The sequence below is a fragment of the Arvicola amphibius genome, chromosome 15 (assembly GCF_903992535.2).
Source record: "Arvicola amphibius chromosome 15, mArvAmp1.2, whole genome shotgun sequence".
Classification (NCBI taxonomy): Eukaryota; Metazoa; Chordata; class Mammalia; order Rodentia; family Cricetidae; genus Arvicola; species Arvicola amphibius.
Window position 1 is genome coordinate 39,990,991 of NC_052061.1, and position 14,514 is coordinate 40,005,504.

The 14,514-nt window shown below is 44.4% G+C and overlaps 1 protein-coding gene across 1 annotated transcript in view; it reads right to left on the reverse strand.

Moving 5' to 3' along the window:
* The window catches only part of Adamts18 (ADAM metallopeptidase with thrombospondin type 1 motif 18), a 132,537-nt gene that overhangs the window by 10,471 nt on the left and 107,552 nt on the right, over window positions 1-14,514 (reverse strand). The window contains exons 17-19 of the mRNA XM_038313044.1: window positions 4,863-5,004; window positions 3,643-3,769; window positions 412-616 (exon numbers count right to left, since the gene is read on the reverse strand). Of these exons, the coding sequence (XP_038168972.1) occupies window positions 412-616; window positions 3,643-3,769; window positions 4,863-5,004 (474 nt within the window). The remainder of the gene's footprint in view (window positions 1-411; window positions 617-3,642; window positions 3,770-4,862; window positions 5,005-14,514) is intronic.

Genomic DNA, 14,514 nt, shown 5'->3' on the forward strand with positions numbered 1-14,514 from the left:
TTATACTCTGTGTAGAGGTCAGCAGATAACTCGCTAGGGTGGGTCCTGGGGTTTGTTCTCAGGTGGTTGGGTCTGGTAGCAAGTGCCTTTACCCATGGACCAATCTCTTAGTAGGCAGCACTACATCCCAATCCCTTTCTAGCTACATTCATAGACTCCCCTAACTGGTCTCCATGCTAATTTCTGAGCCACTAAGGGACTAGCCCAAGCTCTGATATAAGAGGTCCAAAACTTCAGGTCACACAAGAACCATTCAAAAGGTACTACTGATATGACACCTCCCAGGCACCGACTCATTAATTCACTCTGAAGGTGCACAGAGCGGAGCAGTTCTCAGGTGGCAAAGTCACCGATATTCACACCACCTTGATTTTTCATGCAGACCATGCTTCTAAAGTGGTGCTTTGGTACCTGAGACCAGGGCCCGGGACTCCACTCTGGAGGGCAGGCGTGGCTGTTGCACACTTGGACTTGAGTGGGCGTGCTCACTGGGCAGAGAGAATGCAGCACGGCTTCCTCCTTCTGGAAGGGCTTTTTCTGTACACACTGTATCTTCCGGCTCTGCTGGCCCCCGGCACAGGACTTGCTGCATACACTCCATTCACCTGGCAACCAACTTTCAGGGAGACCCAAAATTACTTCCTGTGAAGTCAAAGCTCTGTAGTACCACTTCTCAAGACAAACTGCCCAGGAAAAGCCCCTGGTTTGTTTAATAACCCATCAGGCAAGCCCCACTAGCTGGTCTTCTGTGGAGGTTGAGTTACATAGCCATTGGTGCGGGCAACTGTAAGGAGACATATTTCATCTCCACAAGGTTCTGGCAAAAATACATTCTAGTCTTCTTCATGGAAAGAAACATGTTTTTCTTCCTGAGTAATCTAGCCACGCAAATTTACTGAGCTTTTAACTATGTGTCAGGGACCCAGGCACTGGGGTTGGAAAGATGAATGAAACCGCATTCGTCCATAAGGCAGCCTATGACACAGTGAAGCCATGGATATGTGCACTTCCTGGTAAGTAGTGTGACATACACACGCACAGGCTAGCGGAAGATGGAGCAGCACCAGAGGGCAGGTGTCTATGTAGGCTAGGGACAACACTCAGAGGAGACCTGCAGAAGCTGCTTCTGAGTGGCAGTTCCCCATGTTCCTACTCTAGTTGGTCTTACCATTTACTGATGGGTCAGAGATCTAACTTCATGCTGTCTATTTAAAGATCACCAGACATGGTTTTCCAGAACTATCTAAGTCACGATGCAGGAATGCCTATCCATGGAAATTCTGAGTCCCTTTCAAGAATTACTTTTGACTGACTAAAATTGTAGCATGTCCAGGTACAGATATAACATTAAAATAAAGAACCAGAAGATACAGCTGCTGGACATTTGACTCACAACAGTGATGGTTACCACAGACCTTGGATACAAATATGCTAAGCACTAATTATTTTAGAAAATAAGACCAAATCAGTAGCTAACTGTGCTTCGGTTAAACATCAAGAGTTTCATTGCCCTCCTTAATCTTACCCCCCCCCCCCACTTCTCTGGCTTCTGCCATAAACTCTGCATGCAAAATTAAAGCCCTTTAGTCTAGAGAGTTACACGAGAGTGCTAGAACTATATGTGTGCTTAAAAAAATCACAAAATCCAGAGCATCCTATTTTTTTTCAGTCAGAGACAATGTATCAAATAATTCCTCAGATTTATATAACTTTTGTACTTTACAAGATCTTAGGAAACATACTTTGTAATTACTAGTTTCACCATTTACCTCCCACCCCCTCAAATTGTGTTTTTCTATCAAATTCAAGTTTCTGTCCTTATGTGACAAAGGTGATGAGCTTGTATGTCTAGTAGAGAGAGCATCTCATGGGTATTTGGGGTGTCACTCTGGCCTTCCACGACTGATTCCCAGGCTGCCTTTCCCCCTGGCATTACTCTCATCTGCTTCTCTTCCAGGTCTTCCATCTTGTCCTTTATTGATACTTAACATTTTATAGTGCACGGCTTTGCATCTCAGTCCTTTTGTGCGCACCCCTCATCTCCATTCCCCCTGAAGGGAATGATGGGCCCAGGCGCTGCCACCTCCACATTACAAGTCTCTGCTCAGAGCCTGACACACGGTGAGTCCTCCTGACAAGGTCAATGCATGTGGAAATAGCAGAGTTAGATCTGGTAATCCCTTTGTCCTTAGGGTTCTCAGAGTCGAGATCCTGCTTTCTAGTCTGTTCTGGGGGAAGAGCTGTCCTTGAGAGTGTCCATTCTCTGAACTGAATTCAGGGACACTGAGGAAGGGTCGAGAGCAAAGGGGGAAAGCAGAAGAGCCCGCCCAGGACACCAGCTCCACTCTGCAACCCCTGCAAGGGGCTGTTCTTCACAGAACATCCATCAGTCCTGCCCATGGTCTTCAGGGGAGTCTAGACATTGTGGGTGACCTCAGCATGCTGAATGGTCTAAACCAGGGATAGGAGGAAGTCCTGGGATCAGAAACTGTCACCTTGCCCATCAACTGTGATTCTCTGTGTACACATTAGTAAGCATATTATGCCCATTACCTAAAGAACAGATGAGCCCACGAGATTCAAGAACTCTTTCTGTTAATTGCATCCCAGGGCCACTGAGGTAATTCTTAAAACTGTTTATTTATTTTTTTTGGAAAAAGAGGAAATCCACAGAAGTCCCCCCATGCCCTATTTCTTTCTCTTTGTAACCATGATTCAGTTAAGCTTCAAAATCTCAGAGGGAAAATAGACATACAGAATTGGTGGCTATCTAAAACCTCAGACAATTGTGGGAAAATAAAATATCAGTTTATACACATAAATATTTTTAGTTCATTTATACACAAGCATGCACACATATACACATCCTCGACTGTGTTACCACAAAGTCAGTACCACTTATTAAAATGATCTGACCGTTACCACTGCTTTATATAAATACATTTGGCTGAAGATAAGTTACCTAAGGGAAGACTCCAGTTGGCCAGGGAGCTGGCTTCGACTCATCTTCCAACAGTGGCATGGCTAAAATGAGTCTGAGAACAAACCCACTGAGTGCCCCAGAGGGACAGTCACCAGTGGGCGTGTCACCACTTGGCTTTCACCTCTCTGGTTTCTGTCTGACTACTGTGCAATTTGCATCTGAGGTTTCATGGTCTGCATTAGTATCATCCTTACATTCCTGGATGACCTATGTAGAAGTTAAGCATACAGCCACATTGAAGTTTAACTAATATAGGATTGTGTGTCATTTAAATATCTGCTTGATTCCATTCTGGAAAGAGGGTGGTTTTTACAAAAGTTAAATGGGGGTGGGGTGGGGTGGGATGGGGTGGTGGCTCTTGCTCAGTGACAGAGCACTCGCTTGGCAAGCATGAGGCCCTAGATTCAAGTTAGGGAGGAAAAAAGACACTGCTATATCTCAGGCTTGCACAACAAGATGTGAGTGTCTAAGGCAAACCCATATTTTTAGGTCCTATGATTCAATTTCAACTGTTTTTTTCCCTATTTTTATGATAAACATTGTATTTGTTTCTTTTAAACCCTTCCCATTAGAAGTATGAATGGGGCCTTTTCATTGTTGCCTAACTGGGACAAAGATGTATGAAACACATACAAAGAAGGAGACATTTGCGGACTTACTAGGCTGGGCAGGAGAAAGCATTGCATATCTTGGGTTCCGTTGCCGGCTTGGTTCTGACACTGCAGAATGAGGAATTGACTTGAGTGTTTTGATCTCGTAAGCAAATGGCCTTGATGCTTATGTAACCTAGTAAGATGCCAAAGGTTGCACAGTGAGAAACACAGATAACCCATTTGATTTGGTTTCTAAAACTTAGTTTGGGATTGATCAGTGTTCTAGTATCCTATTTAAGACACCAAATCCAAATATTTTTGTGAAAATAATTCTTTTGGACACAGTTTCAACCCACTCGAATTCAAATCATTTATCTCCAAGATAATAGACTTTATACTTTAGTCATTTTAATATGTTTTTCATTTTCAAGTGGATTCTAGAACCATCAAGTGATAAATACTATTTGAAACAGAGTCACTATAAAATGAAACATCCCAGGAAGTGTTAACATGAATTGCACAGGTCTAATGAAAAGCACTTGTATCTCTAAGCCACTAGTGAGGTGCTGCAGAGATGGCACAGCAGTCAAGAGCACTTGCTGCTCTTGCCTCTAGTCTGGAGGGTCAGGGTTTGATTTCAGCATCCATACAGCAGCCCCTAGACATCTGCAATGCCAGTTCCAAGGAGTTCTTACGCCCTTTGCTGCCTTCTGCGGGCACTGCACACACGAGGCACACAGGCAAACACATAGGCAAAACAATTGTACATAAAAATAATTAAGCCACTAAGGGATTCTATGTGAAAACCCCGAAGTTCTACTTCACCGCAAAGCATCTTATGTTTCTCTAACCGTGTATGCATACATAGAGAAAAAGTTCAACTCTGAATGTTCACTCACACCCATTGGCTAGGACCCTGGTTTACATAAGTATTTGTTTCAGCAGAGCTGTATGCTTGATTCCCAGTGTCCAACATTTCCCATCAGAGACACAAATGTTTCATAAATTCTCATGTTTAGGTCCTCAGACAGGGAATGTCTCCTTGTTTCTGTTTTATTCTTGTTCTCCATTTATGTCATTTTCCTTGAAATAGCATCTAAGACATGATTCAAATGTCAATCTCATTATGATTGATAGTTACACTCCTCAGCTCACAAAAGTTTGTTTTCTGGGGACACAGATCTAAACAGCATTAGGGTTCCCCGAAGTTCACAGTGTCCTTCTATAGACCGGATAAAACCTGTAAGCAGAGATGAGCTGGGAAGCAGAGTTAGGAACCCACTTACCTCCCCCACAGGAGACTGAGCAGTCGGACTGCTCTGTGTGCCAGGCGTGGTGGAACCTCTTGGTGGGCAGCTGAGTTACATTCATGACCTTGGGAAGTGCGTACTTCCATGCGATCCCCGGATTCTTGCCTTGTGTCAGAATCTGGATAAAGTAGGATAAAACTGGAGAGATCAGTAAACCAACCCCAGGGACTGCGGAGATCTTGAACAGTTTAGAGATATTTGCAAGCCATTTTGGTCTTAAAGTCAGGTCATTTCTTGTTCCCAAGCATGTCAAATGTTGACATAAAGAGGCTTCCTATGACACTTTAAAGTATTCACCGTGCTGGGATCAAATGGAGTAGACAGATGCTGGAAAACTCAATTTGATGCGGGCGCACACACACACACATACATACACACACACACACACACACACACACACACGAAAGGTCATATTATTGGGTCTTAACTTTAAACAAGACACAGAATGAGCCACACACACTAATGCTCCATAGATAACACACACGATGTTATGTCTCTCTCTATTGATCATATGTGGGCTTACAAATCTTCATGACTGAAGTGCAGCGCAGAATAAGCACACCCCCAAAATCACAGCAGACCCCAGTCAGCATTCCCTGTAACTTACTGCATAGTCCAAATGGGATTCCAACAGAATTCTCAAAGGTACTTTACAAATAGAAAGTGTCTACATAATTATGTCTAAGATTGAGTAGACGCAGGACTGGAGAGATGGCTCAACAGTTAAAAACAAATGCCACCTTTGACGAAGACTTTGATTCAGTCCCCAGCATCCTTGTTGGATAGCTCACAACTGCTTGTAACAACAGCTTCAGGGGAATCAACACCTTCTTCTAGCCTCTGCAAGTACCTGTACTCACACATGTGTGCGCACACACACACACACACACACTTAAAACTAAAATAAATTCTAATTGAGTCAATATATGTAGCATAAGGGATTCAGCCTAAAAAAGGCTAGGACTCAGGATAAATCTGCCCCCATGGAGTGTGATTCCTGATGAGCAGTGGGGCCACGAGCCTCCTTTAGTTATCATGTGCTCTGTCAACCTGTGCCTGTACATCATCTCAAAACATTCCCTCAGTTTGCGCTACAAGGCTCATATTTATTCATAAGAAAGAGTGTGTACAAGATCACTTAGAATGAGTAGGTAGCAAATTTAAATAAATCTGCAAAACAGTGTGCTTTTCTAATGCCAGCCATAGCCTTCTTTTTGATGTGGGCAAACACTCTGGGTGTCCTCTCTTTCAAACCATTCCCCCCTTTTTTCTCTCTCAAGCTCAATTCATGAATATAAATAACTGGTTTTCTCCTACCCCATGAGTCTTGTGGAAAATTCTTCACCACCAGAACTGGGCATGCATGCTCCAGAGGCAAAGCCTACAGCCAGTTAAAAATAGGAACCCCTCCTCTCTGTCTGTTGGCATCCAACCCCAATTAAAGCTGGCTGGGTGGCACTGTACCACACGGCTCTTTCAGATGCTACCACATGGGTTTCGTGTTGCTATTAACTTAAATGCCTCCAGAAGTATTGTGTCTGTCGCCGAAGGGATCATGACCTGAACATCACTTCGTGGTATAACCAAGCAAATCCCAAATCTTCGAGACAGTCATGTTAACAGATGGATCTATGTGACCTCCAACTTTCCTGGGAATGAAACTAACACACAACACAATAGGGACAAGCCCTAGCGTGAGCATACACTGGATTCTCACCAGTTGCCAATAAAAATGTTCTGCTCTCTTTGCCTAGCCTTTCTACTGCTTCTGCTAATTTGCTGGTGCTGATTAAGTAAACACAGGCAACTCACAGTCAAACTGAAATCGGAAGAGCAGTTCTATATTCAGAAACTGTGATGGTTTCATTTTGTCTGCTCGCTACAGCCCAGAGTCAGCCAGGAGGGGTGTCTCAGTGAGGGACTGTCTAGACCAGGTTGGCCAGTGTGCATCTCTCTCTCTCTTTCTCCTCCCCCACTCTGAGTATGTTTGGGGGGATTGTCTTGAGAGCCTTAGTTGATATGGGAAGACCCAGCTTAAAATTGGGGAGCACTAGTCCCTGGTTTGGGGTCCTTGACTTTATAGACAATGCTAGCTGAACACGAAGCACGATGCATTCATTCTCTACTCTTGACTGTGGTCACGACTAGTTGATAAGTACTTATCACAGCAACATGAATGAAACTAGGGCAGAGGTGACTTTCTGTTTATTGATTCATGTCACTTGCTCCTTCTCTGAAAGCAGTATGACCAATCTTTCCACTCTCGGTTGCCACCATCTCTGCGCGACAGAAATGATGAAGCAGTTTTGGAGGGGCACACTCTGACCTGAAATTGTAATCCTCCTGCCTCTGCCATTTGAATGCCAGAATTTCAGATGGGTGCCACTACGGCTAGACTTAATTAAAGAAGCATCTTAGCGAGGACCGGTGTCATCGTGAACAAAGGGGAACTTGAACTTCCTTGAGGCTTTCTAATCCTCGTGAAGAGACAAATAAGATATTCCCACCTCCCTTTCCTCAACACTGATTAGGAAATATGAAAAGATACTTAGAAAAGTCACATATTTGAGCTAAAAGCAAGAGCACTAAATAGAATATTTAAAAGCTATAGGAAATGAATATACCCCCACACTATCCAGACAAGTGGAAAAGAAAAAAAGAAAGATGAAAAAGGTGTGATGTATTATAATGCATTGAAAATTTTCACAGGAAACGTGCGTCTCTAAATCAGCAAGTCAAAACTCCCAGGTTCTCTGTGCATGTTCTATTAGTTTTCCAGACGCTAACACAGAAGACACATTCTTCATACTTATTTGCGGAACATGTGAATGTGTTTTACACAGGCATTAAGTGAATTAAAAGCACCCCAACTTTAAAGACTCATGGCTCAGCCTTGCTGTCTGCATGACTATAAATCCACATGCAGTTATATGAGCAGTCATATATGTTAGAAGCAAACACATAAACTAGGAGAGGGCTGGCGGAAGACTTTAACATAAGCCTTTTTTTAAAAGCCTTTTTAAAAGCCTTTTGAAAGGAGGACCGACCTCTATAGGCAGCAGGGCACAGCACATAAAAGACAAGCACACAGTGGCTGCAAGGCTGTGTGTCTTTTGCTTCTCAACCGGAAGGCACTCTCTGCCCTGTTCTGTATCCTGTGCAGAGGAGGAGAGGACTGAGGAGAAAACACAGAAGGAACGGCCCCTATGCTTCAAGCTGTCCTCTGGACATGACTGTCCATTTTGCCTAGGGTCGTCTCTGTGGGTTTTCCCTACTTTCAAAAACCTGAGTTTGGGGAAGAAATCAATTCAACATTACAGAATCTGTGGTCGCAGTGCAAAAGGAAAATCCGAGGTCCCTTGATTTAAATAATTAAGGATTCAGCACTTCCTTGGGTCAAATATAGAGCACCGTTGCACGCAGGCTTTCTGCTACCTTTCAGTCCCATGGATGTGAAGCCAGCTTGGCCCAAATGTAATCAATTTAGAGAATCAATTTTAAAACTTTAAATTTCATACTGACTCTTTGACTCACCACATCTATCTTCATGGAGGGAGACCACAGCCCCCAGTTAGGTGACCTTGTCAAGGACACCCAGGTACCTCAATGTGACCACCATAATCCTCTTAACTGCTGAGAGCTACTGTGAAGTCCAGGAACTTTGGAGAGAACTACACAGTCCCACTGTCTTCCGAATGCTGGGGCAAAGCCTCAGATAATAGCTTCAGACCACAGATAACCTGAAAATAATATCTGTCATTCACAGCTATTTAGAAACCTGCTCTGCGACTCTGTGCTAGCAGTAGGTTGGTTTTCTCAGCATGGGGTGGGGGTGGGTAACAAGGACACCCTTCTGATCCCACAGGCACCACATCCTGGTGCTGCTTTACAGCGATGCCACTCCTGAACTGCCCAGCACGGCACGGTGAGGCAGGCTGAACAGCCAAGCTGTTAAACGTGCAAATTTGGAAAGACCGCCAGAGATTCAGTCTACTTAACTGGCCTTAGTCCAGGGAACTTTCCAGCCAACAGGGATTGGGTCTCTAATTTACAGCTGGCAAGCGACCCCCTTAAATACTTCCAGGTCCTTAATAGAACTGTTTAATGTCTACCTTTAACACACAAACCACCTGCCTTCAGACACAGCACTCAGCAGCTTTGACCGCAGGGTGCACGGTTATAAAATTCACAGCTTCTTAAGCTGGAAAGGCACTGACAAGGCTGGAACCTACCAACTCCCCTCTAAAGTGGGGGTGGGGAGTAGCTCCTGCCAGGGACACCCAATGTAATCTTGGGTAGATAACTGGCTTTTTTTTTTTTTAACTTCTGCTTTTTTACTTCTGTTAAAAATCTACAAATTTCTTCTATAAGTTTTGTTACCAGTTTTATCATTGAAAGCCCGTGTTTAAAATGTATAAGTTTTCCCAACCTTCTCATGAAAATCCAAGTCGCAGAAGGGTTTAAAGGTGGGCTTTTAATCTGTGCGAGGAAAGATGGTTCTTGTCTTCTACTATATTTGATTGTGTGCATTCTTAAGTGTGGGTGTTTACAAAAGTGTCTGCGGAGGCCAGAGTCAAACCTTGGGTGCTGCTCCTCAGGTGCTAGCCATCTTGTTCTTCAAGAGAGGGGCCTATCATTGCTCTGGAGCTTATCAAGTCAATTAGGATAAATTGGCTGCCCAGTGAGCCCCAGAGTTCCCATCTCCACTCGCTAGTGCTGTGAGTTCTGTGGGCTGAGCCTGGGTCGCCACACTTGTGCAGCAAGCATTGTACTGAAGGAACTCTCTCCACAACCCCATAGTGAACTTGGTTGCTTTAAACACAGTGGGAACAATGCCTTCATACTTCTTACAGGCCAGGCAAAGTTGATATTAAAAAAAATATACAAAGATGTATCAGCCATCAGATTGCAGATGAATAGTCTAATATCAGGTACCGCAGCTGGCAAAGGATGGACTACATGGTATTGTCTAGTTGTAGCATGCAACGTCATCTCTCAGGATGTTCTTTCTCATGCTCTGATACAATGTCTAGGATTCCAATAAAAAGTTCTAGCTTGAACAAGTGGCACAGGCCTATAATCCCAGATATTCTGGTGACTGAGACAGAGGGGCTGCAAGCTCAAGGCCAGCCAGGACAATTTACTGAGACTCTGTCCTCAAATTTTAAAACTTATAAAAGTTAAAAATGTTACAAAAGGGCTGGAGATACAGTTCAGTGGTAGAACACCCTTGTCTAACAGGCATGAGAGCATGGGTTTACTCCTCAGTAAAACACACACATACACACACACACACACACACACACACACACTACTAAGGTTCAATAACATGTTAAAATAGCAACTTATACAGTGAAGGGCCTTTTGATTCTGGCACTAATGAACTCACTACAGCTGCGCTTATCTGAACAAGACCCATCAGGATCAAACCAGTTAAAAAACTCCAGAATAAAGGAGCCCCCACCCCTAGTTAGGGAACTATTAGTAGTTGATGACTGCTGGAGGAAGGAGTCACTTTTTGTCAGGAGCTGGTCACTCGTAGGTAGGTTGCCTATAACCTCACAACCATTTGGATGTGGGGAGCACTAATTGGATTTGGTGGGTTATAAAAAATAAGAAGACACAGGAGACTTGAGGGAGTTGAAGGGAGGAGTAGAGGCTTGGAAACTACAGTACATATATGTATGAAATTTTCATAGAAAAATTCCCCCCACAAAAAAACCCCCTCACAATCCACACTACTGTGCTGAGCTGAAGCTGAAAGCTGTGTGTTTTGAGCATGCTATTCAGTCTGTCTGCTTCACTTCCCTTTGTGTCTGTTTAAATGTTTCCAACACTGTCTGAGCAACCAAAACAGCAATAGCCTTACAAATCCCTCCTTCCTTGATAAGACACAAACAGCATCATATGTTGTAGGCCTTGGAGAAGGATAGAGCTCCATGACACATTTTTTTTTGTAAGTTTATGCGGTTTCTGGAACCCCCACAGCATGTTAAAACCCATCTAGTTTTCTTCGCCTTCTCGTGTGTGGAGAAGTGGGACAAGACAAGCCACAGTAATGCAACTCGGGTAGTCATCTGTGGAGCAGCTTCAAAGGTGTGGGCTGACAGCGAATCTCCATGAGGGCTCTAACTCCACCCGCTGACATTCATCTGGGTCTAACCAAGAGAAATGGTTCTTGCTGATCCATCACAGAAGCATGGGCCGTGGATTATTAACCTGAGGTTCCATCTTCAAAAAGAATATGGCAGCTCAGAAAAAAATGACATGTTATATGTATGCTGGCAGTCCTTGGGAATGGCTGTTGCCTCAGCTGAGCTCGACACTGGCTACTTTGAATTCATTCACCATCTCTCCCTGGTCACTTATGTTCTGTATCGTTACTTAATGCATGCTGTGTGGCTACTCTGCTTTCACCTATAATGACTCATTTTATGGAACACTTTTACCGGATACATTACTGCTATTTTATGTGGGAGATTTAGCCAGAATCACCCCAAAGGCAGGAGCTAGATAGAAAGAACATAGCTCATTGATGGTGCCTATCGGTCGTCATCTCACTACGCAAGGTGCCTGTCCACCTGGTCCCTTGCGCTATTGCATCTCCCTTTGCCAGAGAGTGCAGGGGGAAGTTATTGATTAGAGTAATTCATTCTCATTCATATTCCCTCTCCCTTTTCCCTTACCTGTCTGTTAGACTCTCCACTGTGTAGCACTTGCTGGCCTGAAACTCCCTAGGCAGACCAGGTTGGGCCCCAACTCACAGAGATCAGCTTTACTTCTGCCTCCGGAACACTGTGACTGAAAGTGTCTACCACCACGTTCAGCTCATGGTAACTTTATATACACATCTTTTCCAGCCTTGAAACTAGCCTGAGGTCAACTTGTTTCTCCCTTGCTGTGGCTAACTCCTGAAGTTTCTGTATGTTTAGCTTCGGGATTCCTTTGGCATTCTATTGGATACTAACGGGCTTGCAAAGAGTTAAAGGTGCCTTTCTGTGGTCTAACACTGCTGAGGGGGAGGGAAAACCCTTTCACCTAGAGGAAAGCCTTTTATATTTTCAGCTGCAAGAATCCAAGTGATGAGGTTTCAGTTAAAGACAAGCAGCCTGATGACCATGCCATCCTAGACCACTCCATCTGGGAGACAGGGATGACATCACTCCACAAGAAAACACTCCCCCCTCCTGAGGAATCCCCCTCCCTGTGCAGGACAGCTGGCTAGAGGATGGCTCTTTCTTTGCTGTGTGCCCAGACTTGTGTGTGTGAGAGAGACAGAGCTAGACAGCCTGAGGGATGAAGAAGAAAGAATGAGGGGCATGAAACAGCAAGACCCGCATCCTCAGCCAGACACACCATAGGCTGGGATGCAGCTCAGCAGTAGGGAGGTGGCTAAGGCACAAAGCCCTGGGCTGGATCCCCAGCACCACACACAGTTAATCAGCAAAAGAGAGAATCTGTGTTTTAACCCTTACTGCAAAGGCTTCCTAACACTGTCTATTAAGCAAGTCTTTCCGGCGGGACTTAAACAAAGACCCAAGTCACTGATCTTCAATAATCTATATCCAAATCCCCAAATGGGGAAAAATAAGTTTGCATCCATAAGCCCAAACCTCAGCAGAGGTAGTTAAAGCAAGGACTCACAACTGGTCACAGGGCTGAGAGTGATGGTTGAGTGCCCAGCTCTAAATGGGACATCTAAATGTCAACTCCTCCAAGGCTCAGGGGACACTAGAGCAAAGGGCAGAAAGGATGTCAGGACTGGAGCATGGGGAACAGAGCCGTGAAACACTCTCCTCTGGACTTGATGTGACTCCTGCTCATGACCTCACAGCAGCCATGATTACTTACAGCAGACCTGCACAAGATTGGGCCCATCAGCATTCCAGCACGGAGAAGGAAAGGGGACACCTCCCTGAGGAGCCCTGGGCTTTTGTTAGTAGCTTGAGGAGGTGATGGAAGCCATTGTTGTAGCAAATAACCCCATATCTGTGCTCATGAAAATACCTGTAATTAAACTCAGTGGGACACACACCCACACACACATGCACACACACACGTGCACAGACACACTCACACAGACATAGACACACATACAGAGACAATAGTAGGATAAGGGGGACTTATCAGGAAGTAGGGGTTCAGCGGGTGTGGAAGGGGATAAGAGAGGACAATGAGGTGAGGGATATTATCCAAAGATACCATTAACATATATACATATGGTCAGAGTTCGAGATGAAACCAACATACATACATCTGTCTACTTCAGATAAAACCTTATATTCAAAGAAGCTATGTACAAATTTTGACCCTGATCATCAATTATTTTTTATTTCTACCCCTTTAATAGACAATTCTTATATCCCCAGCCACAGACACTAAAATATTTGGGGATGCAGAATTATCACAGGCAAACCCAATCACATAACACCATCAACCACACACAATACCCTCAACACTATTGAAACCCAAGCTCTCTTTAAGCCTTCCAGATAACAGACAAGTTCATAAGTTTAATGAGAGATTTTTCAGTCTTCCTGCCAGACTTACGCTGTAGAGAATGAGTTGAAATGGATGGAAACTGTCTGCTTTCATAAAAATGTATCTGCTGTGATCTCAGAAAGCAGACCACTGCCAAGTCTGTATCGATTTCTTTGGGGGTTAGGACGTGTGTGTGTGCGCACGCGGGATTGGCCTTTGCTCTGAGCAACGCAGAAATGTAAGTTGTTTGTATGTATCTGAGTCTGTACATGGAAGCAGGAACGTGATGGATGGATTTAAATCATCCCTAAAATTACTGAAAGCTTGAGACAGTCCTACAGAGCTACATCAGCTCAACCATGTCCCGTGGCCACTGAGAAAACTGTGAAGGAGTGGCTCCCACCTGTCTTAAATGGTGAATCTAGACAGTGTCAGGATGCAGAGAGAGGGCAAGCGTGTAACAGACTGCATTTCAGAACGGACTGGCTTGAGACTTTGTGATATAGTCAAAGTCTGTTTTCCATTTAGTTTAAACTCTGAGTTGCCTATGAAGACATCCTATAAAATTCTGACATATAAAAATAACCAGAAGCAGGAGGTACTTTTATTTGGTGTCAGGCCATGTACTTAATTCTCGGGTTTAACTGACAGCAGCCAGTTATTCCCAGGATTGCATTACTCTTCGTTCTACTAAAAAACACACAGAGATAAGCACAAAGATCTGCTGAACCCACCATGCTGGGGAAGCAAGATCACTTCCCTCCCAGCAGTGAGCCTTTTGGTCAACTGGTCAATGGCATCTTCTGTGTAAATCACTCACCCTCACAGGGGATAACACAGGTGTGTGAGCCCTCAAGGGCATTTCAGGAATCAAGTGTGTGACCCGGGCTGGTGCCATGGCTCAGTGTTTAGGGAGTCTCTGCTGGCCATCTGGGCTCCGTGATGCTTGCCTTTTACCTCAGGACTCTGGGGTTGGAAGCAAATAGATTTACATGTGTTTAGACCGGACTGTTCTACCTTGTAAGTTCCAGGCCAGCCAGAGCTGCGAAGAAGACTGGCATTCTATCTCCAGCAACCATGTTGATCACTCTTAACTGCCTGTACCTCCGGTTCCAGAGGATATGACACCCCTTCTGGCCTCTGCAGG